At 40.4% G+C, this 23,603-nt stretch overlaps 3 protein-coding genes across 9 annotated transcripts; all 3 read right to left on the minus strand.

Moving 5' to 3' along the window:
• Positions 1-112: 112 nt before the first annotated feature.
• LOC101173788 (transcription factor MafG) lies at positions 113-14,894 on the minus strand. Of its 6 annotated transcripts, none has more exons than XM_078951628.1 (4): positions 14,693-14,853; positions 14,035-14,142; positions 4,271-4,343; positions 113-4,165 (listed from the first exon to the last, which is right to left on the minus strand). In XM_078951628.1, the coding sequence occupies exons 3-4, from the start codon at positions 4,304-4,306 to the stop codon at positions 3,713-3,715; spliced, it is 489 nt and encodes a 162-aa protein (XP_078807754.1). In that variant the 5' UTR covers positions 4,307-4,343; positions 14,035-14,142; positions 14,693-14,853; the 3' UTR covers positions 113-3,712. The 6 variants fall into 6 exon arrangements, with proteins under 6 accessions (XP_078807754.1, XP_078807753.1, XP_023813308.1 ...); XM_078951627.1 differs by having other exon boundaries at positions 113-4,174; XM_023957540.2 differs by lacking the exon at positions 14,035-14,142 and having other exon boundaries at positions 14,693-14,894.
• Positions 14,895-15,244: 350 nt separating this feature from the next.
• Positions 15,245-18,725, minus strand: pycr1a (pyrroline-5-carboxylate reductase 1a). Of its 2 annotated transcripts, none has more exons than XM_004071415.5 (8): positions 18,561-18,725; positions 18,179-18,250; positions 18,017-18,087; positions 17,734-17,913; positions 16,410-16,631; positions 16,176-16,268; positions 15,796-15,959; positions 15,245-15,612 (listed from the first exon to the last, which is right to left on the minus strand). In XM_004071415.5, exons 2-8 carry the CDS (start codon positions 18,243-18,245, stop codon positions 15,444-15,446), a joined length of 966 nt encoding a protein of 321 aa, XP_004071463.1. In that variant the 5' UTR covers positions 18,246-18,250; positions 18,561-18,725; the 3' UTR covers positions 15,245-15,443. The 2 variants fall into 2 exon arrangements, with proteins under 2 accessions (XP_004071463.1, XP_011476461.1); XM_011478159.4 differs by lacking the exon at positions 18,561-18,725 and adding an exon at positions 18,503-18,541.
• A 2,200-nt stretch (positions 18,726-20,925) lies between these two features.
• Positions 20,926-23,230, minus strand: myadml2 (myeloid associated differentiation marker like 2). Its single transcript, XM_004071654.5, has one exon. It carries the CDS (start codon positions 22,449-22,451, stop codon positions 21,540-21,542), a length of 912 nt encoding a protein of 303 aa, XP_004071702.1. The 5' UTR covers positions 22,452-23,230; the 3' UTR covers positions 20,926-21,539.
• Between the last annotated feature and the right edge of the window lie 373 nt (positions 23,231-23,603).

The raw sequence follows: 23,603 nt of genomic DNA on the forward strand, positions 1-23,603 counted from the left end.
GGACGGCGAAAAAGCCAAACCCGCCAGTTTATTTTTACAAGTATCAAAGTGGGTCAATGACGCCACAGAACATGACAAAACCTAATTGCAACACAGTTTAGACGACTCGAAATTCATTTTGCAAAACATTTTATTGGTCTTATAGAAAATAAAGTAAGCTGTATCAACAAACATACACTATATACATCAATAACTTAGACACCTCAGAGAATCACATTGAAATCCACAGTTGTTACTGTATATGAATACATAGTACTTATCTACAGATTGAAAAAAGTACAATAATTTAATTTATAAATAGTTACAATTCACTATTGTCTGTTTTGATACAAAGTACTGCGACATTTTAGTACAACTCAATACGGAAAAATAACAAAAACAAATCAATTTCCTTTAATTACCCACGTTAGTCAAATTTTAATTAACTTGAAAACACAGACCCACTCCATTAAACAAAAGAGAAAACCTGCAGTTTCTTTAAAAAGCATCATTCCAGGTGAAAAAAACAAAACAAAACAAACAAACCAGAGTCTTGAGAGCTCATAAAAACAATCGCAACACAAGTGCTGTAATTTATCCTCCCCGACCGGTTTCTTGTATTAGTGGGGATAAAAAAAAAAAAACTAAAACCCAATAGAAAATATAATCAGCAGAACAAATTACAGTGTTAAGATCAATTTCAAGTACATACAACACAGAACAGAAATGCTACGGCAAACGAAGAGCACTAATGACAGGTGCAGCAGCAGAGGAATCACTCATACAAATACTCACAAACACTTGCACCCCAATCCCACCCCTGCAGGTGTAACAAAAGGAAAACTAAAGTATTGCAAGAGGCCCTTGTGATAGAATAGATTGCATTATTCCCCCCTTTTTTTTTATTCAAGCGGGAGCAATCACTTTCAACGTTTCCACCAAATTGATCGATTTTCAATTTGACCCATTTCACACTAATGCAGTAAAACTTTATTTCGGTTCAACTGCTTTACACTAAATGTAAACAAAGGCCAATTGCGCTTTCAGGTAGGGATGCAAAAAAAAAAAAAAAAATCAACAAAAAAAGAAGATTCCAGAAAAACCAAAACAGATACCACCATCTAGAAACTCTGACAATACTGATTAGTCTCACATCTACTCTCTCACACCTTTCCACTGAGTTGCATATTAAGGGTCACTTTTTTCACAATGGTCAGTAATACCTACAGACTATACACGGGGCGCGTGTGAGAAAAAAAAAGCCGCCGCCGCCTTCAGAGGAGATTCAAAGCTCGGGGGGGGGACACGGAAAAGATTCACTCCACAAAACTGCCACGGCAAAACAGACGCCAACATCGATACTGGGCCACGTCAAGAGCCACAAACATGTTTTCCCACAGTTAAACAGAGCCCGTCACTGCAAGGCGGCAAAGCGTGTCCGGAAAGGGAGGGGATTCGCACGAGGACGTCACAAACCAGCAGTCGGAGAAGTACTTTTGATAGTGGCTGGAGGTTTAACGCCTTTGCCAAACACGAGGCTGTGGCGAGCAGGAAGAGCGAGACCTGCACGAGGTGCGTCCGCCGCCTAAGGTCATTACACAACAGCTTTCACCTTGAGGTGTAGAGTTGCTCCAGCGGGGACCAAAGCAACACTTGGCACAGATGAAGCGCCGCTGGCAGTTGCTGATTGTAACTCGTAGCGCCTCATCTCTTTTCCGAATGTCGATTCAAGCCCTTTATGACTACAAAAACATGAGAAGGAAGAAAAAGAGCTGCCGACCTCGTTGCTTCGTTTTCTAATACAGAATTGTCTGATCGTGTATTTTTTTTTTTTTGTGGCCTGTTTTGTCCTGAGCAAAACAAACAGGTGCTTAGTGCATACGTAAAAAGCCCTCAGCCCAACCCAACTGCTTTTAATAGGAAAACAAGTCAAAGGAAAGGAGCAATGCTTTAAATTTCAGTGGAAAACCCGGAAAACGATATTTTTGGAGGATTTTTCCCTGTTCCAAACGATTTCCTCATTGAATTTATCAAATGATTTTCTGCATCTGTAATCTAACTCGTATCGAGTTAAGAGTCTGGAATGACTATGAAACGTTCCCTGTAATGACGTCATTCACTTCCAGGTTTACTGAGTTTATTTTGAAGGCATTCATTAGGTACAAAAAAAACAACCCCAAAAAGATAAATGTTCACTTCTTTAAAAAGTGTTTGGAAACTCTGTTTTGTTGGTGCCATTTGACTCGTTTCTGTCTTAAGCTGCTCAGTGCAGTAAACCGATAATGACGACATGATGGAACTCACACCGAGGAAGCAGAGGATATCACAGATGCCGATACGCACGAGACAATTGACCTTGTTAACACCATCTAGTTTAGCTCTACAGGTTTGTTTAAATAGCACAGCATTGACATCTATACAGTGAACGACACTGCCGACTTTACACGTCACGTCACGCGCTACCCCACTGTACGCGCCTAGTCACTAGAAAAAAGCTATCAGACTTCAATAGTAAGCCACTTTTGGTACAATTGCAAAAAAGATGTCACAGGTTGTTTTTTTTTTTTTTCCGTTTTCTTTTCTTTATCTATATTTCTAGAAAGAACAGAATTGAACCTACCAAGGAAATAAAACGAGGAGCTGGAACATTAGACAAAGATTTCTACGCCTTAACAATTGAAACAGTAAAGCTCGCGTAAAGACCTTCTTCTGGAAATATCTGACGGTCCTGTTAACAATTACAAAAAGTATATATTTATATATATATTAATATATATATATATAATCCCACAAAATGTAAAGAAAAAACACATTAGCAAAACAATGTTTTTGACTTTTTTTTTTTTTTTGTTTGCTGCCCTCAACAAATGAGGATATTACTTTAATAACATTCAGGTTTTTCAGATACTGTAGAAGAATCCCGTGACACAGAAATGGCACTCATCTCTGGAACAATATCTCTGAGAAGTGCTGATCGATTTTTCATTTTGACCACAAACACGAGAGATTCTCTTTGTTTTTCAGTGCATACGTATATTATTGCATCTACCAGTCGTAAACTCCTGTTCCCGTGAGCTCGGTCTAGCTGGTCCTGCAGCTTGGCTACAGGCTAGAAGTGGCTGCACACCGCGTGTGCTTGGGTAACGACCTCGCTGAAGCCCGCCGTGGCTGCATGAACAGAGAAGAATGCTAGGCTGCGGGGAGCATTGTTTCACACCTTGACTCTTTACAGAAGAAAAACAAATCCCAAACTCCTAATCTGTTTGAGATTAAAATTTTGGAGATTTATTTAATGGATTAAACCAATAAAGACAAACTGTTTGTCCTCCCTTTTAGAGTCAGTGCAGGATAACAAGCAGAGGGATTCAAGCAGATGCTTTGGTGAAGTGTCTGCCCTATTTCTACTCTATCTTCAGGAATGTTTGTCCAATGAGATGTAGAAATAATTGTTATTTCAGTCAGCGTTTTTGGACGGGAAAATTGAAAAGCTTAGATATAAAGAAAGGAGGACCTCACATACATAACTAATTATAAATTAACATTCGGAATCCGTTACTCCAGGCGGAAATGTCCTGTGGGAAGCACAGACTGCTGAGTCAAACTGCTGAGGGTGAAGTGGGAAGCATATAGTTAGTGTTACCGTAAACTGAGATCTTACAAAGGAAATCCTGTGCCATGTTACAATGCACTGACTAATTCAGCCTCGAAAATCCTCCCCTGGTCCGCTCTGCTACTACGACCTAGCTTCTGTTTTGGATTTGACGATGGTTATGACGCTGGTGGCAGCTACTTTACCAGGGATGAGCGGCCCTATAACGGAGGCCATGGGTCCTCTCGCTGAGGTGACGGGGTTTCGGGCCACAGTTCTGGCGAAGCTTTGCAGGGCCTCGTACTTTGAGCGCAGAGCATCGAGCTCCACCTTCATGCTGGCATTCTCGGTGGCCAATTTGTCCACTTCTTGCTGCAGCAGCGCCTTTTGCTTTTCCAACTCCTCTTTCTGAGTGACCCGCTTCACCCGGCAGCTGGCAGCGTAGCCTCTGTTCTTAAGGGTGCGCCGCCGCTGCTTCAACTGCAGGATTTCTTCTTTTGAAAGCCCCCGTAGATGCTGGTTCAGTTCCCGCACTGACATGGTTACCAGCTCATCATCCGTTAGGCTGGTGCCATTTTCCCCTGGCTCCCTCTTCACCTGTAGATGCTGATTATTTAGTGTTAAGATTGACATTAACATTCATTTTTTAAAGCTTTTTTTTTTTAATAACTTGGGAGTATCAGTGAGCTTTTTTCTGTTTACCTTTAAGGCCTTGTTTCCCTTGTTCGTGGTCGTCATGCCACAACAGCGGTGTTCACCTGCACTGCTGGTCGTTCTGTAGAGACAACAATCATCGGTGGTATCAAACAGGGGTGAGAGCGGATTCAAAAATATCTCAATGAACTACAAAAGACTTTATTTCTGGAAAGGAAGCTAGAGTTTGACAACGTCCCAAAAATACAAAAAAGTGGGCCATGGAGTTCAGACTTCTGTGATGCCAAGTTTGTTGAACAAGTGGCACATGGCTTTTTAGTGCATTTATTACAAAGAACTAAATATATTTGTGGTTTTTTGCATCTTTGCCTGCAGAAGGGGTTCTTCTGAAATGCAACACAGTTTAAGCCTTAGTCACAACTGCCCTTACGGGTGGATACGAGCTGTCTGTGGGCGGAAAATGGCACATCTTAGGGCTGCACAATAAATCGCTAATTTATCGTTATCGCGATATCAAGCTGTGCAATTTGCATATCCCACAAGACAGCGAAAATCTGAGGAAATGGATACTTTAAATGTGATCTAAATCAGATGAAGCCCTTTCATGTTAGATGCTCGCCTCCCATGTAGACTAGATTCATTTGGAGTGTAATTTTAGGTATGTTGACTCTTATTTAAATAAACTGTTGCAGTGAAATGGAAATGTTAATTTTGGTTGTTTTGATATTTGTTCATGTATCGCGAGTTATAACGTCATTGCAATATTGATCACTAATATCGCGAGTTTTCCTCAGATTTCCTCATATCGTGCAGCCCTAGCACGTCGATTTTTTCCCCCAGGGATGCAACGATTCCCTTTCCCCGCTATTCAGTTTAAATCTCAATTTTTGGGTCCTGGTTTTGTTTCGTTTCCATATATCATTTATCTTCATTAGAAAACAACAACAGAAAACAAAAAAATCAGAATAAGTGAGTAACAATTGTCGTGACATCTCTGAAGGTAGACATGTGAGCCACAAGGGAACTGCAATTTGTACCTTCACTCCCTCTTCAGATTCCACCACTCCTCTCTACGACCCAAAAACCAGCAGCACTCATACGGGTCAACCCCCAAAACGGGTGCCTGTGACTAAGGCTTTAGCAGAAAATTCATTACAAATCGTCATGGGGCATGTTAGTTAAAAACTTTTCAGATATAAACCATTTCTTTAACTCAAGTCAGAGGAAAAACAGACTTGAGCCTCTATATTGTACCTCCGCCGTCAGCTAAAATGCATCACCAAAGGGACACAGACCTTCTTTTACTGACTAAGCTATCCAGTCTAGACAGTCGCACCTGTCTTGGCTGGTACCCAGCTAAAATCCCATAAATCAATGTAAAGGGGATATATTGTACTTAAGAGCCCGGGAATATCCAGAATAACAAGATTGCACTGCAGTTTATTCTGCCATATCAGTGCTGAGGGAAGACCGGGAGAAGCTGTGCAGGCAAGAAATCTAACCTGCCGCTGTTAGCACGGACAGAAGGTCGGGCATTCCACCATGTGAGCTCTGTCACCGGATAAATATAAACACACCCGGACCCACAAACACACACAGTTGTGGCCCTGGGTGCTCTACACCTCACACAGTAACTGCTGTGTCAGCGACACAAGCACCCACCAGAGTCAGCCCAGCCATTACTTTGCCTCAGTAAGCTGATTTGAAACAGCCAGTAGTGTGTTCCAGCTGAACACACCGACTCTCACAACTTTTAGCATCAGAACAGAAGAAAAGGGCATCAAAAAGAAGAATCTGAGAGGAATTGCAGTCGAGTGTGTGCATGGTTTTTATCCCCTCCCTACCTGCACATTAAACTAGTCAAGCGTGATGTGTGCAGAGAAGCTCGGTGTGAGAAGGGAAGAAACAAAGCAGAGTCGTTGCTCTGAAGTGCACCAAGACGGCCAGGATATTTCCATGGCAACAACGGGGTGCTACAGGTGGACTGGTCACCTGAGCCAAACAGGGAGAGACAGACGCTTGTTAAAAATGACCTGAATATGGCACTATCACACAGACTGGGGACAGAACACGAGGTCAGATTGTGAGTGGAATTTGTGATGCTTTTACTTCAAAGAAGTCCTCTGGCTCTTTATAAAAGCAAAGAGCTTCACACAGCAGATGCCAATATAAAAAGCTGTCACATCCACCGGACGACTTTTTAAACGTGATAGCTTCATCCCTGATGGGCAGACTATAAATGGCTATCTGATAGTAACACCTACCTTTCACAGGCCTTTGTGGTGACTCATTTCCAGTAAGCACTTGGACCACAGATGCAAAACATAATGGGTTAATTGTCTGCCTGATGATGCACAGATAATGGATAAATAGAGAGGAAAGGACCACACTAATAGCTACAGGGATGAGAAAGGAGAAAGAAAACGTTTTCCAAATTTCATGTGACGCTTATCTATTTCATTTCTAAGCGCAATACTTCAAAAAACTGTTGTGATGCAAAGAACTGGCACACGTCGCAGGTTTAGGAGGCATGTTCTGTCACACAGCTGTGCAGGGTAGCATAGTAGGCACGGCTTGGCATTTGGAAAGCTCAACATATGACATGGAGGAAACATAGCGCCCAGGCTGCAAGCCTCCAGCACAGGCTGCTGCCAACAGACGGCTACCAATGACAGGGCATGGCAGAACAACACAGACAAGGTCCAATGCACAGCTGCTCCCCTCCACCATCAGGCATCTCATACCTCACGCAGACAAAGAGGCATGCACATGGAGGCAAAAAGATGAAAACGAACCGCGGATTTCCTGTAAAGAACCAAAGGAAAACGCAGATCACGAGAAGGTTGTTTTTATTTGACAACTCAAGCATATTCCTTGACACGAATTCCTTCAGGTATTTTTGAATGCCGAAACTAAAAAGAGCAGCAAGGATGGGGCACAGGACCGGAGGTAGTAGGTGCTGGGACACAGACGGCTTCGGTAAATGCAAGCAGAATTTTTATGAATCGCCTGGAAGAACGCTGACAAGTCAGAGCTGATTGCTTGTGGAGGAGAGACATCACACCCACAGGAAATAGAAAACGCTGAGTGTGGTCACCCACGGAAAGGAAAGGAATGGCGAGAGGCAGAGACAGAGAAGAAGAAAAACAAAGAGAGAGATGAAAAGATTAAGAGTGGGGAAGCAGCTCTGTTCAAATACACGCTCAACACATTTAGGAAGTTTGTGTTAAACAGATTAAATAAGAATAAAGAAAGAGGAAGATCGCAGCAAGAACCAAAGCTGAGATGCCAATTAAAAAGCTGTCAAGTGGAGCAAATATGAGAGAAAGCCAGCCAACAATCAGAAAGTGCCTTTGTTCATTTTAACCTGCAAAGAGAAGATCCCATTAATATTTGATCAGACTGACTAATCAAAGATCTGTTGCAATAAATGCTGATGTGACATGATAGGTCTGGCCTTGAGCCTGTTGCCTGTTTTAATGATCTCGTCCCCTTTGCAGCATCTCCCTGGAGAGGTGCCAAGGATGGACAGCATTAGCTAGGGGACTGGTTGCTGAAAGGGAATTGAGGCTACTGCTTCCCCACACTGAGCAACTCTGATGAATATTTATCACCGTCGTTTACTGCCTCAAGTAGCGGTGGGAGACAGTGTGAGGGGTGGGAGGCTGAATAAAGATGTTCAAGAGGTGATTCTTCAAGGGTACATCCAAGGCTTCTCCATCAACAACTGTCTCAAAATGGCGGAAGGGTAGGGGGGCCGGGCGTATATTTCTGGTGGTAGAGGTGGCATACATGGTGGCTCAGGCCTGCAGGGAGGGCCAGCTCCACTTGACAACGGTGTAACAAGATTATCAGGGCCATGAGAGCAAACAAAAACCCCAGCAACCTGCCTTGGAATCCAGATTACGACAGCGCCTGCTGACTGAATACTAAACACCACTGTAAAGGACTAACAGGATGGAGTTCGCTAAGACAGACCAGCGGATTGAATATCACCCAACTAATCACACACACATACACCCACACGGAATATTCACACAGACCCACACACAGAGTGAAGCAGAAATAAATAGAAATTGTCCTGATCAATTCGTAGAACGGGAAAATTGCAAACACTTGGTAGTGCCAGCTCGCTAATGAACTGAATAGAACTGGACAGCAGAGGTGCATGCTGATGAAAAAGACACACAAACACATTCAGCTCCCAACACTAGTTTGGTTCTCTGAAACAAACAGCTACATATCAGTCATTATTATGCCATCATTTTCCACACTGAAACCACTTGAAATTCAAGTTTCCTCAAAGCTATTCATGCTAAATAGGATTAACGATCCAGCAAAGCTCTAGCTACAAGTGATACAAAGTAAGTAAGCTTTTAGTGCCGTTTATATCGCTTTTCTTAAAGACCCACTCCAATGAAAATCATGTTTATGGTGTTTTTAACATGTCTTTGGAGCATTTTCCCAAATAATGGAGGACATATATAAAGAAAATGAGCATGTCTAAGTATCTATTTTTTTAAATTGTGGTGAATCAAGAGCGGACAAAAGAATTCTTGATACGAAGAAACTTCTACTGCAGGCCCCAATCTCCCCGCTCTGCTCAATTCCAATGCATCCAATTACAGACAACTAGATCGATGTACGTCTTAACTTTCCTCGTCTGAGCCGATATCTGGCTGAGTATTGTAAAGCTGGATAGCTCCGACGTTACGCAGCATTTTTGCTGCACTGCTAATGTTAGCTTGGGGTTATGAGAGGCTGTAAACCAGCAGGAGAAAGTGTAAACAAAGGAATGATGGGAAATGGGCTTACTCCCCACAAACAGTCCCGCCCACAACTCAAGAGGTCAATTTCTGATTAACTCATGCCGCTCTGCAGAAACTATGTTCTAGAATAGAAAACAAAACTATGTTCTAGAAAACCACACAGGTTCTTTTTTTTGCCTAAAAAAGGCATAATCATAATTAAAAGAGCACTAAAAATGCTTTTAAATGGGATTAAAAATTGATTGTAGTAGGACTTCAACACAATCACTTCATTGATTTGAAATGACAAATCAATGAAAAATAAATAAAAACTAGATGTAGAAAATTATTTCTTGAAAAAAAATTTAAAGTTGTCACCCATTCTAAACTTTTATTAGAATATGGTAAATATAAATACAACAAAATGAACTTAAACACAAACCTCATGGAGAAAATAGCTATTCTTTGTTTGTCTAATTTTCTATTATTCCTTACTCTTTCTACACGTGGTTAATGCATTTATCAACACTTTGACCCGCCATACTTTAAGGAGCCATTCTCAACAATTTATGCCCAATTGAGGCACTACTTTTAGCCCCTCCCCTCTAATTCAAATCTGATAAGAACGCCCAATACTCAGATCTAATCATTTCTCCTGTCAGCTGAGGTAAGTCAATTATCAAGTAAGCAGCATGTGTCGGCCGCCATTTAACTGCAAATTAAAAATCGGACTCCTCTGATAGCTCAGGAAGAGACGCGGGATGAGTGGTGTGAATTTGTAGGGTGAGAAAACAGTGCGCGTGCACGTGTGTGCGTGTCCACAAATGAGGAAGGTACGGATGGGATGAGGGGAGGGAAGCTATTAACCACTAAGTATTCAGAGCGTGAAATAAGAGTGACAAAAAGAGGGAGAGGGAGAATCATTCAGCAGCTTTCAGAGGGAAATGTGATACGCTTGTAGTAGAGAGGAAATGTATAACTAGTATTTCTGACTGGTGAAGGTTCTGGGAAAGACTCAAAGAAGCTAACCAAAATCTTATGCCAGTTCCGACCCCTGAAATTAAGGATTACATGACAAAGAAAATTCTGCACAGTGTGACCGTCACTTTTACTGTCCAAAAAGTAAGATAGTGATCACTAATTACTGTACTGTCAGTTCTTAGGAGATTATCTTATCCAACTATAGACAATTAATACTTTAAAATAATGTGACATAAGCAAGAGGTACCAATTTAAGGGCCTTAGAAATAGGCATTCATCTTTTTTACATATGTTTTTACATAATGTACTATTGCCTGATAAGAGATATTACATGAGGTAAAAGAAATAATTTGGCTTTTGAATCTGTAAATCATCACACAATGTTTAAAGTAGATCCAAAATCTTAAAACTCATTGAACACCCGCAAACTTTTAGAAAACATCTAAAAGTCATTGAAAGTCGGAGGCATCAAAAGGTGAAACATTATCATTACATCACCTAAATCGAAGAGTGGAATACTCATTTGAAGATTTCTGAAAAATGTGTGAGTATTTTAACATTGGTCTATAATTTAAAATACCTTTAATTTAATATTGATTTATTTTTCATGATATTTTAAAATCCTTTCTTCAATAGTTTTAAAAACATACATTTTTTTAAGATATTGATTTGTTGTGTCTAACACTTCAGCCTTAGAGCTCACTGATCCCTTAGCATTTATTGTGCAATAAATGTGCAAAAGAAATATAAAAGTTATTTTTCTCAAGAGCCTGGAATGTTTATTCCGCAGATATGGTTCGTGCTAATAAAGTTTTCAAAGAAGTCAGAAAAATAAAGGTTTTTGGAAAGCTTTTTGTTTTTCTGCAATATGCAGGTGCTTTAAACACCACAGGTAATTTTTGTTTTCAAACATTTCAGAACTGATATAAATATATATGAGGTATCTACAGAAGGTGCATAAGGTATTTCTCATAGTCCTAAGCTGGCCTGGCTGCATGTTTCCTGCTCAGTGTCCAAGACGAGCTCCATCATCACGCCCACAACCCTGAACAGAATAAAGCTGGTGTTCATCTAAAATTTATTTTCTAAAATACTTATAATTGGTGAATGCAGAACACATTCGCCAATAGTTATATAATCCCATTTTTAAAGATTGTATGAAAAAAAGAAGAAGAAATACGGGTGTACTAAAAAATGACAGTGAAGACCAAATACGATTTCCTGTGACTTTCTCTGGAACCCTCGCATAATAAGTCTTAGTTAGCATTCGCCAATGTTCTGATACTTTCTGACAGAACGCAGCTCCATGCTCGGTGGCTCCTGTTTACTTTCCGAGCAGCTCGGTTAGAAGTAGCAGAAAAGGAAAAGAGACTCCAACGGCCTTCCACGGTATCTGCCTGAAGGACTTGATTAAACAGGAAGAGAATAGCTCTTGATACTCCAGCCCTGCACTGGCAGAGGAAGTAAGGGTTGCAGACAACCCACACGTTGGCAAAGTGTCTTAGAGCTTTACAAAAGTGCTTGCATTCATTCTAAATGCAATATAGCATTGACCTAATAAAACAACAGTGAAGCGCTCATGCTAAAAAGAGCCGTTCAACATATGTAATGCTTCCTAACAGAAATCAGTGTAATGACTATGACAGCATGGGAGTATTGGACTATCAGATAAAATAAAACAATAAAAAATATCCTACATTTTAATATGATTTATTTACATTTAACCTTGATTTCATCAAATTCCACAAGCAGAAATATTACCTGCTGAAAAAACATTAAAAACGACATACATTTCTTTATTTTTTCATTGAATTACAGTTACAGACTGCAGGAAGCCTATAAGATACAAAGTCATGTAAAAAAATCACACAGATAAAAAAACAAAATATTAAGTAAAGCAACTCATTACTCTATTAAGTCCACAAAATTCCTGACTCTGGCACACCCCCCTGCTCTGACTTTTTCTTTCATATTAACCTTGGAAGATGTAAAACATAACTAAATCAGAATACACGATGAACGGTATCAGTTGTGTCGCCTAAGACTCATTAAAAATGCAGTGACACTAGCTGAGCAGCACACTTCACTTTTTTTAAATGTCACTTTAACGCTGGAATGTTCGGCACAGAAAATATCCAATAGGACAGTAAGTTGCATGGAGGAAAAAAATAAATAAGATAAAAAAGGCAAGCACTTATGCTCACATGTCAGGTCTCATAGTGAATATTCTGAATTATGAATAAACAGAGAGTACTAATGAATGTGGCATGTCTAACTCAAGTTCCAAGAAATTCATCAAACACTTTCTTCTCTGTTTGGATGAAAGTCTCACTTTGAGAAGCGGAGAGGGCATATTGCAATGCTTAGCAATCATAATCCGCACTATGCTTGCAAGAGGTTTCATCACCAGCATTCCCTCCCTATTACAAAAAGGGGGGGGAAATATATTGATCTTCTTCCCCCTCTTCCTCAAGGCATTTCTATTTCCCAGTGCAGCTTAAGCAGCATTTTTGTGGACAAATCCCACATTTGTTTTTTGTTTTTTTTCTGGAGGCTTTTAATTGTCCTGAATAGGCATAAGTACACCACTATAAAATGTATAAGACACCGCTATGTTGACATAAAGAGATGTTGGTGGCCAGAGTGTACTCTATGCTGGGTAAAGTCTTGCCTCGTGTTTCATCAACCTCACATATCCTCTTCCACCCCACACCGCCTGCCCATTCCAAACACTGCCAACAGTTAGAAATTGTGCTCTCAGTTCACCTCTACAGCATCCCACATTTATTTATTTAGCTTTCTTAATGAAAGAAGACATAATCCTAAGAGGAAGCACCCGTCTGTGCCTCAGAGCCCTGCCTGGCCCATTGGTTGCTTACATGGACCATCATCTTTCCTTGTTACCTGCAGAGAAAGGCAGAGATGGGCATTGCGCTTTATTGCAAAGCTGCACTTCAGACGTAGGGCTGCCCCATCTAGCAAACACATTCCAGCGCCCTGATCGCATGAACAGAGATGATGAAATAAGTTGGATATCTGAGCAAGAATGAGCAACTTCTATCTTTCCGAGTCCTGCCTATATATGTGCTCAATAGTTTCCAAGGTGACTTTTCAAATTGCACAGAGGCTCTCTATGGATAATTCATTACACGCGCCCTTTATAAGTGAGTACTCTAATAAGCTGTAAATCTTGTCATGTCAAACACAGGGAAACAAAACACAGCTGTCTGCCCAGAAATAACAGAAAATAAATCTGAAACGGGATGAAAATTTAAAGAAGCAACACCCCTCATTAAAAAAGCTAAAAAGCATTTAATGCATAATTTATCAATCAAAATATGTACTTCAAATGCTTCAAATTTTTCCCCTTTCCACACACCCCAAAACACATGACCTACTTTATGCATTTGTAAACAGGCATCACAAACAATTTCCAAATATAACTGCTTATCGAGCAATTTTTAATGGCTTTGACATCGTAGTTGACAGCACTTAGTCTAAATGCACTCGCCTCCACTTTGTTGATGTGCATCATGAAGACGCTGCAATAAAGCCAGATTCTCGACTGGAAGCTGAGGAGGTTATTGATAAACACATGATGGGCATCACTTGACGTCTGACGAGCGCCTCGCACGACAGCATCAGCATCAATTTGGCCAATCTCCTTATTAACTGCAATGTTGATGATAAACATCGACCCTCTCTCCAGCGAGCAGACCTTTGTCCGGCGGTGCCATATTTCGGCGTGGATTTCCGAGAAGACATTATATAGTGATGATTCAGCACGATTAAAATGTCGCTACAGCTTGTTGGCTTATTTATTTATTTTATTAAAAAATAAATCGCTGATGTGAACTCATAGGCTGCAACAATAAACCCAAGGACGGCGGGTGTGATTTTGGCGATGCCATTGTTATAATTCAAGTAAATGAGTTGTCACCCTCAGGTGAAGCGGTTCAGCACCATCGATGGCTCGGATCCTGTTGGCATGTTCTATCATTGCGTGTATCAAAAAGACAACGGCATGCAGAGATGCAGAATCATGATCCATCTAGTTAAAGGATATGTCACAGCAGAACCAACCTGATCCTCTAGCTGGCTCGGATCGCGCTTGCTCCTTTGCACAACGAGCGATGAAGCAGCAGGTTTGACCAGCAAGAAGCGCATGAGTTGACAAACCACAAAGACGCGCTGTGGTACAGTGGGCAGCACACGAAAAAATACTCTATCAATACAATTTTTTTTTTCTTGCAAAAGCAACAGACTACGGCAGCCTTGGCATTCCAGGACTCCGGTCTCCTGCCTCTCAGCCCCAGTTTGTCAAAGTGGCAAACTCCCCGCCTACAAAACAAGCAAAGGAAATCCCCGTTCTAACCTGCCCACTAGAGCTGCGGCGGGCAGCACGGCGGCGAGCTGCTCCTCAGCCGGAGAAAATCACCGCTGACACGTGAAATGAAAAAGCCGACATCATGTCATCTTTCCGCCGCTAACGATTTTTTAAACATCAGCTGCCAGCTAACCGTGCGATTATTTAAGCATTTTGAAGCTCAACACGTGGACGACTTCAAAATAAAATCCGCAGGCATTGGGGTCTTTTCGTTAAATTGCGACGATATTTTCCATTTTCTGCTCCAACCCGCGCTAATTTTGACAAGCTAGCTATCTATGCTAACCGCCTGTCAGCGGCGAGGCAAAGGCATGCAGACTCAGCATAACAACACAGTTCGTCTTCCAGACCCACCTGACTACGAAAAGAAGAGTCTCTCTGAAGACGTCAAACTCCTCCTATGAGCCCCCCGAGCGGACGGCCGGGCATTAGAGGCACTTTGGATTCCGGTTTATCTGAAAAAAGCGGGGTTTAGACATCGGCTCACGCGCTCCTTGTTGATTCCTTTCTTGTACCGAAGCCAGACGTCATCGTGTTTTGTCACGTGGTTTCATTCAGGGACGCTCTTTTTTGCTCAGAGGAAAAGTGAAATCTATAAATACACGCAATTTGTGAGTCTATAATTGAATTTAAATATATAATTTGTTTAAAATTTCACCTTTAAATACAACTTTTTAAGAACATTAAACTTTAAGTGCTGTGAAAATTTGACTTGTCTACTTATTTTTATACATTTTAATTTTAGATAAAATTTAAAATTATAGATCTAATCCTATAAACTTTAATGTTTACCTATATTTCTAACGTTTAAAAGTTTACTGTGTATATACATTATACATATATATGTTGTAATTAAAATTAGATGCACAGAAAAAAGTAAAAAACACCATCAAGGAAAAGCAAACATTAAACAACAGCAAACCTTTAATTTTAACAAAAAAGTCTGAATTTTTAAAAACATATTCACCTTTGACCTTTATGTTTATTTGCTTACACCACGTGGACAATCCCTACTCACACACACACACATACATACAGTTATTATAATTCAGTGACATATTTCAACAGAAAAAAGAGATCATCAAAGCTTGCTGTCTTAAATCGATCACTTCTTTTTGGTTCTAGGCTTACTGCTGTTGAAGATACTGATCCCCCCTGATCTGACTCCCACAGCATCTGCTGTCACTCCAGGCTGCTGAAGCACTTTGTCTAACGTTGTCTTCTTAATAGCAGTTGCAGAGATCTTCTCTTGGTCAGCCAAATACTGAAGTTCCCTTTCAAAAAAAAAAAGAAAACATTTGTTGAACAGTTTCTATACTCATTACAACCCTTTTGGCAAAACGGTTTGCACAGAGCGCCATCTGCTGTCTAAATGATACACATCACAAGGACAAGTGTGTGTGCTTGATATATATATATATACATATATATATATTTTTTTGCAGTTATCAACTCACCTAGTTCTTACACAAGAAGCCTCCACAGCATTTATAAGGAGACTTCTGAAGCCTCCACTCTCCATGACATGAAGAGCGTGAATGGTGGCGCCCCCTGGTGAACACACATTGTCCTTGAGCTGCCCAGGGTGTTGATCCGAATCTAGCAACATTCGAGCTGCACCCTTTGAAGGAGCATAAAGAAATCAACTCATTGTGTCACATCCAACTAACTTAACAATCCAGAACATGCAAAGGACAAGAATTAATACAAATTGGACTAAAAATGTCTACATCCATTTTCAAGAATATATTTTGTTGTTTAAACCACAGGTGGCTGTAGACACAGAAAAAAAAGCAAAACATTTTTTTGTTTGTATTTTTTACAATAATGGTTGTACCAGCAGGGCTTGTGCTCCAAGCCGTACAGCCAGTCTCCTTGGCAGGCCCATTTTCACTCCGCCGTCAGCCAGAGCATCGACTGCCGTGAATGCCTGCAAAGCCAAAAAACACAACAATTACAATGATGGAGATACGGACAAAAATGAGGGAAAAAAAGCCTAATTTTTCCCTATTTCCCCAAGTAAGGCAGCCCTGGTAAATGAACTGGACAATGTAAAGCATAACTGGCTCACATAAGCAGGGCCACTGCCACTCAGGCCGGTGACGGCATCAATCAGGTCCTCCTCCACTTCTGTGCAGTAGCCAACGCTGGCCATCAGCTGTTCTAGAAGTTTTCCATCCTCCACGTCTGCGTGTGTGCCTGTGGCATACACAGTGGCTCCTTCCCGTACCACCACCGGAGTGTTGGTCATGCAACGCATCACTTTTGGAGAGGTTTGATACTGCTGCAGCTTCTGAAATACAGCAAGTGAATATATTATGATCATTTGAGGTCTTGATTATGTTTGCATGTTTTAAATAGTTTGTACTTTTTGAGTGCTTTATCTAGGCTGCAAAGAGGGTGCAGTGGTTAGCACTGTTGCCACACAGTGAGAGGGCCTTGGTTCAAATTCTGTCTGGATCCTTTCTATGTAGACTTTGCATGTTCTTCATGTGCATGTGTGGGTTTTTTACAGACAGTCCAGCATCGTCCCACAGTCCAAAAACAAGCCTCATAGGTTAATTGATGACTCTAAATTGTCCTTTGAATGTGAGAATCTGTGGTTGTCTGTCTCTATGGGACCCTGTAATGAACTGGCACACTGTAATTTATCATTTACAATTTAAATTATTCAATTAATATGTTATAACACCATAGCATTGTTAAAAAACAATGCTATCCTTAAATGAAAACTATTTTTTAGAGGGCTGTTTTTTTTTTTACCAGTAATCAGGTTAGAGTTAAATTTTCATTTCGTCCGCCTGTTTATATGCACAAAAAAATTGAATTAGTACATGATCTCTTGAGTAATGAGATCAGTTAATAGTAAATGTAAACGGGATATTCTGATTTGTGATCACTGCAGTAACAGGAATTTGGGTGGAAAACAAAAGACCAAAGACAGATGTCTGAAGTCTTTCTGTTATTTTTTTCCCTGCCGGGTATGAATATGAAGGGTGTAATTGAATTTGCAGCTCCATTATTTTGGAGCCATTATTTTGGTAAGAAAGCTTTGGGGGCATGGTTACTTTCAACAAGATTAGACCATATATTAGAAAGAAAACAAAATAAAAATAAAACTATTCGAAAGTCGAGGACTTTTGTCCCTACTTCCATATCAATTTGTTTCTTAGAAAATTGAAAGGAGTTTTGTAATAGACTAAACCTCTAAGCAAGGTTCATGTATTGTAAAATTTTGGCAATGTTTCACATCTGTTTATTTATTTATTTAGTTTTAATTTACCCAGATAAAAACAGGCTTAATGTGACATCAAATGTGTGATTACAGCAGAGTCAAAGGATCTTGGATCAACTGTAAAGCCCTGTTTCTGCTCATTTTATAGGGAATTACTCACCTTTTCTATAGAGCTGATAGTGACGCCTGCAGCACATGACACAATCAGGTGTCGATCCTCAATGTCGGGCCCAATTTCATCCAGTACAAAAGGGATGATGTGAGGTTTCACAGCCAAGAACAGGACATCACTTTTGTTTACTGTCTCCTTGTTGCTGGTGGTGAAATTAATGCCCAGTTTCTGAAGAAAAAGCAAATAATTAGCACATTTTAAAAAAAAAAATAAGTGATGGGAATTCCAAATATGCACCAATAGAAATGATCCAAAATAGCAGTTTACTGACCCGCAGCTGATGAACTGTGGGGAGGTCAGTGTCTGGAGAACTGGCTGTGATTCTGTGAATTGCAATTACTCCTTCAGGGGGTAAAAGTCAGGAAAACATTCAGGATTAATACAGACAGGGTTCCTCAACACTGTATAGCAGGAGTCTAGGCCACCAATTTACCTGCAGCAGAGAATCCTCGCACCAAAGCGTGGGCTAGCTGTCCCGCTCCTATGAAGCCCACACTCATTCTGGCTGTGAACGCACAAAAATGGAAAATAACAACCACTTACATCTTCATTTTGTCTCCACGTGGGTGATAAGTCTCTTTACTCCTGAACAAATTAGCATTGTGTGCTGTTGTGGACAGGTCAGGAGTAAACAACAGCTTACTTCCTCATTCCCCAACGAAATGATTAAAACGTACGAATAAGCAAATTTTTTCACATACAATTTGTTTAAAGAAATAATACTTTGAAATAATTATAATAATATTTTTTAAATAACCGGTTGATTCGTCGCAGAGGATCCTGAAACGCCGCAGAAGAACCTGAAAGGAGCTTACCGAGAATACTTCCGTCCCAGACTGAAACTGTTTTAATACTGGCAGATGAACAAGCCAATGAGGTGAAAGCTTTTGCCTACGTCACAAACCTTTAGCCAATCACTGACGTGAAGGTACTGGTGGGCGGCCAGGCGCTTAAAACATGTGGTCCAGTGACCTAAATACAGCAAAGCTTCAGATTGTTCTGCTTGTTGTGCATTTTCAGGATGAATTTGACCATTTTTATCAGGATAAGAAAAAGTTTTATGGCAACAGCATTAGTTTTTAAACAGGAGTTACTGACAAAGTATTAATTTCTATCATAAAAAGTTACACTTGGATTAAGGGGCTGATGTTTAAGTGAACTAATGGGGGATAACAAAGGTTTACTAAGGCAGGTAGGTAGGTAGTGGGGGTCAAATTTAATTCCTACAATCAAACTAGATCAATCTGCCTGAGGCAAATTGTTAATTGAATATACCAGTATAAAATCATTTCAAAACTAAATAAATAGATTACATTGATATTGAAAAATACCATTTGGATTGAGGTATGGTATTTCGCTATAGCATTAAACTGACTAAGTGCCATCTCAGCGAACAAAACACGTTATGGCAGCAAAAATGATCGAGCTATTATTACAGTCCAACGTGTGGAAACACATTGGACCATAGAGTGTGCAGTAATGTTCTAATAATTTTTCCTCAGTATTATTTTGATGTGGAAAAACAACTTTACTCAAACTTTACTTAAATGTGAATGGATTTGCCATTAATTATGTTTACTTGTTTGCTTGTTTCTACACATATTTCCTTTACACTTGATTATCTTGCTAGATTTACCAGGAATCTGGAAAACCTCACCTGAACTGTTCAGTACCCAGGTATTTATCTCTGAATCACACTGGTTGAATTTTGGCTCAAAATTTCCTGGATCAATCCTTCAAAATGAACCAATATCGAGTATGAATTGAATCGGTAGACACAAGGGTTAATTACGAGTAGAATCATTCTAAAATTGAATCGTTACACACCTTGTAAGTAGGTTGGTATAGGTAGCAAGTCTATAGCATGTGTCAAAATAAATTCCAAAAATGACAGGAAGCAACATACATTTGGTCCCTATGAATATAAATGACTGAACTAGTAGATACCTTTGACTGTTATTTTTGGATAACTTGGTAAATACATTCTAAGCGAAAGACCCACTCTAATAAAAATCGGGTTTTTGATATTTTTAACATGTTCTTGTAGCATTTTTCTCATGATGGAGGACATATATGACGACATATATGACATATATATGAATATGTCATTTATGACATTTATGTAAGATTAAAAAATTCTTTCTGAGTATTAACTTTTTTTAATTGGAGCAGAGAAAAACCCCTGCCATTTAAAAAAACACTCAAATTTGTGACGCAGCAAGTGAAATGGGCAGGCCAAAGTCTGCCTGCTCTGCGCCACTCTGGCGCATCTACTTGCCCACAATAGATACATTAATGTCTTTATTTTCCCCCTCTGAGGCATAGCTTAAAGGGAGTTTACACCAAATGATTAATATTTTACCCAGATTTAGCACCAGTTCATAGCTTACAAATGCTACAATGTGAAGCATCTCACTTTTATAATTTCAGAGGACTAGCAAACTAAAGTCTCTGGACTTGGGCCCTTCTTCAATTAAACAGGGGCGCTGCCATATTGGATAACTAGTGCTGCCATCTATGGGATAAATCTAAACCAGGGGTGGGCAATTCCAGGCCTCGAGGGCCGGTGTGTCTGCATGATTTCCAGATAGTCTTGCCCTACTCATGGCTGATTACCTGGTTCAGGTGTGTCCAGCCAATAATCTTGCCCTACTCATGGCTGATTACCTGGTTCAGGTGTGTCCAGCCAATTAGAACATGCCAGAGCGGGGTATGCTGGAAAACATGCAGGAATGCGGCCCTCAGTGCCCACCTCTGATCTAAACCCATGCAAGAGAGGAATTTTGCACTTAATACATTTTAAATGTCAAGCATAGTCAATACATTACAACAGACTTGGGACTTTTTTGCACATGATCAGATAGCTTTTCCATTGAAGACCATAGAACATATAATATCTCTATTTTGAAAGCATTGTGGACTTGAGCCCCTTTTGAACTAACCGATTGTGTTAAAAGATGACATTTGTTTTTAAAATTTTGGCTGAAAACTCCATGATCATAAATAAAGAACCACTGGGAACAATTTTACAATAGATAAAAATATATTTGAAGTGGGACTTTAAGCACTAAGTTAGGCTCAAAGCTCTATGAAATAAAGTGGATGGAGTGAGAAACCACAAACTGATTTAATGATTGTGATTCTTTAATATTTGTAATTAAAAAAAAAAGGCCACACACATTTGATCATAGTTAGGTGTAATAACCAAAAATTTATTATACCTGAAAATTGCGGTCTATTGCTTGTTTGTAACTGTAAAATGATTAAATAAATTTACCATCAAACACAAAACCTAGACTTCCTAAACTTAAATATGGGCTATAAAATAACAGAGAACAAAAAAAAAAAATACAATATTTCTCAAACTACCAAATCTACATTCATAAAATATTTGTTATAAAGAACTATGAAATTTCTTTGAAACGCAATTTATCATTTACTACATCATCATAATAACACAGATTTACTCTGCCAAAAATAACATTGCAATGATGCCATAAACATCACACACTCCTCCAGGCCCATCCCACATCACCACAGCAGCTTCATGGATGCCTTTCCTCTTGAGATGGATGTGCTGCTGTGCTGAGATCATCTAATCACTGAACCATGGGGGCTTTCAAGTGGAGGCCAGAAATAGAGAAAGTCTGTGATGTGTGCAATACTGTCTTGTAAGAGCATTAGGTACACAATGGATCCTTTAATGTACAGTTGGCATACATTTGTGAAGCTGGGTTCAATAGTCAGTAGGTCCTTCACATGTCTGTTTCTATGGCCAACAGGACTGAAGCTTTTCACGCAGCAGAACTGGAGATGAAGCGAATCCTCTGTGAGTAAAGAAGGTCAACAAAGTATAAAATGAGGTTGACACTGGTAAAAACTGCCACCACTAGTTTACTGTCCCAGGGGCACTCTCCACGTGGGCAGTCCTCAGGTCGAGTGGTAGTGCCATACTTCTTATCAAAGCTGAAGATGGGCCAGATCAGTGCAGTACTGAGGTAGAGGATCATGGCAAAGAAGGTGTACACCACCACAAACCGGTCAAATGGGAACCTTAAGGCAGAGGTTCTACCGGACACTGTCAGTACAATCACTATCACGGTGATGGAGAAACACAGACTGTACACAACCACACAGTACTGCGTGGCAATGTAGTTGTTGTATTCACTATCGTTGGCCAGGGCCCCAAAAATAATGCAGGCCACAAAAGCCTGTACCACCTTCAGCAGACCAGACACAGTGGCCATGTAGCCCACCACAGCTCCAGGTTTTGCTTGCGTCAGGAAAACCTCCACGCCGTACGGAAAGCAGCAGATGCTGGAACAAACCGTGACTGCGATGCGATAGATTTGGACCTCCCATTCTTCATCGGGCCACTCAACTTGGAGGAAGTAGACTGGGTAGACAACTGAGGCGGTGATGTACATGAGTGTTGCTAGCATGGCAAAAGCCACTGTGAAGTTATCCCAGGAGATCGGCATACAGTTGTGGAGACGGGTGATGTCCAGGGTGAATACAACCAGCGTGACTGCAAAGCAGAAGCACCAGACAAACATGCAGAAGGTTCCATAGCTGGCACTGTAGCCCGCGCCGTGGGACACAAGGGCCATTATGGTGCAGCCAAGAAGTAGTTGACACATTCGGGCTGCTCCCAAAGGTGACAGCACAGCGTCTTTGTTGAGGTAATGTCCTCCATGAGGATCCATAGTTTGTCTTTTCTGAGTGAGATTCTTTCTGTTTGAGTTCTTGCCACCTACTCTTTTCTATCACATGGACCTCGCCCTTTACTTGGTTTCCTTTTATAGATGGCCCTTATAATTATGAAGGTCTGAAACTTTTTTTTTCCAAGCTTGATTTGTAATTAGAGCCTTGTGGTTAGGACCAAGCTACATTTATACACAGCAGTGGAGAAAAACTGCACAGAAGCTTGAAAAATACAGTCAAAACTAAAAAAAAACTGAATTTTTCAGTCTTTAAGTATCCAAGTATGGGATCTATTTCTGAAACATTTCATATAAAATGCTTCTTAAATCCTTGTCTCAAAATGTATCACCTTGACATAGTTTAACATTGGTGTATGTTTTCTTTCAAATTAAAAATTTCCATTGCTTACTCTGCACCTTCTGCGATCCAGTCAAAATGACCTCCAGGCCCTTTTTTCCTTTCTATGTCTAAAGCGATCTTGAATCTTCCAGCTGAAGCTTTTCTTTCCAACAGGTGGACGATGTTGTAGTCCTGTCAGTCAAATTCACATGCCTCTTCTTCACTTTTGGTCCTTCAGATTCAGATTGCTCTTTGTCTTGCTCCTTCTCCTTCTTTTTGGCTTCTGGACATGGCTTCCCTCTTCTCTACTCGAACAAGCACATCCTACTCCTCCTGCTCGCGTCAGTGCGCTCTGCCATGGGTGGATATTTAAGAAAAAAGTCTGTGATGAGGCCAGGGTTAAGGGCCTTGCCAGCACTATAAATAGGGGGTCTATATTCCACAGAGGGGTGGGAGGCTGCATGCGGCTGGCAAGATGGGAGTCGTATTTCTTGAGAGCTCACAGAGAGGCTGAGTCAGAAAGAAAGTGGCATTTACACACTGTAATGACAGAGAGGGACGTTAAGACTCCCATTAGAGACATAAATTACATTCAGGTTGAGAGCGTTGATTATACACAAGTGATGAAGGATTTTGCTTTATATGTGCAAGCGAGATAAAAAGGAATTAGCAGTTCCTTAGGAAACTTTTAGCGGGGGGTTTTAAGATGCTGTGTTCCTGAATTACAGGGGTCAAGGTGACTCCCACATGTCATCCCAAAGAAAAGCGGATGCTGAGGTCTTGACAAGTTTAGATAACACTTTTAAATTCAAATT

The sequence above is a fragment of the Oryzias latipes genome, chromosome 8 (assembly GCF_053564925.1).
Source record: "Oryzias latipes strain Hd-rR chromosome 8, Olatipes_Hd-rR_3.1".
Classification (NCBI taxonomy): domain Eukaryota; kingdom Metazoa; phylum Chordata; class Actinopteri; order Beloniformes; family Adrianichthyidae; genus Oryzias; species Oryzias latipes.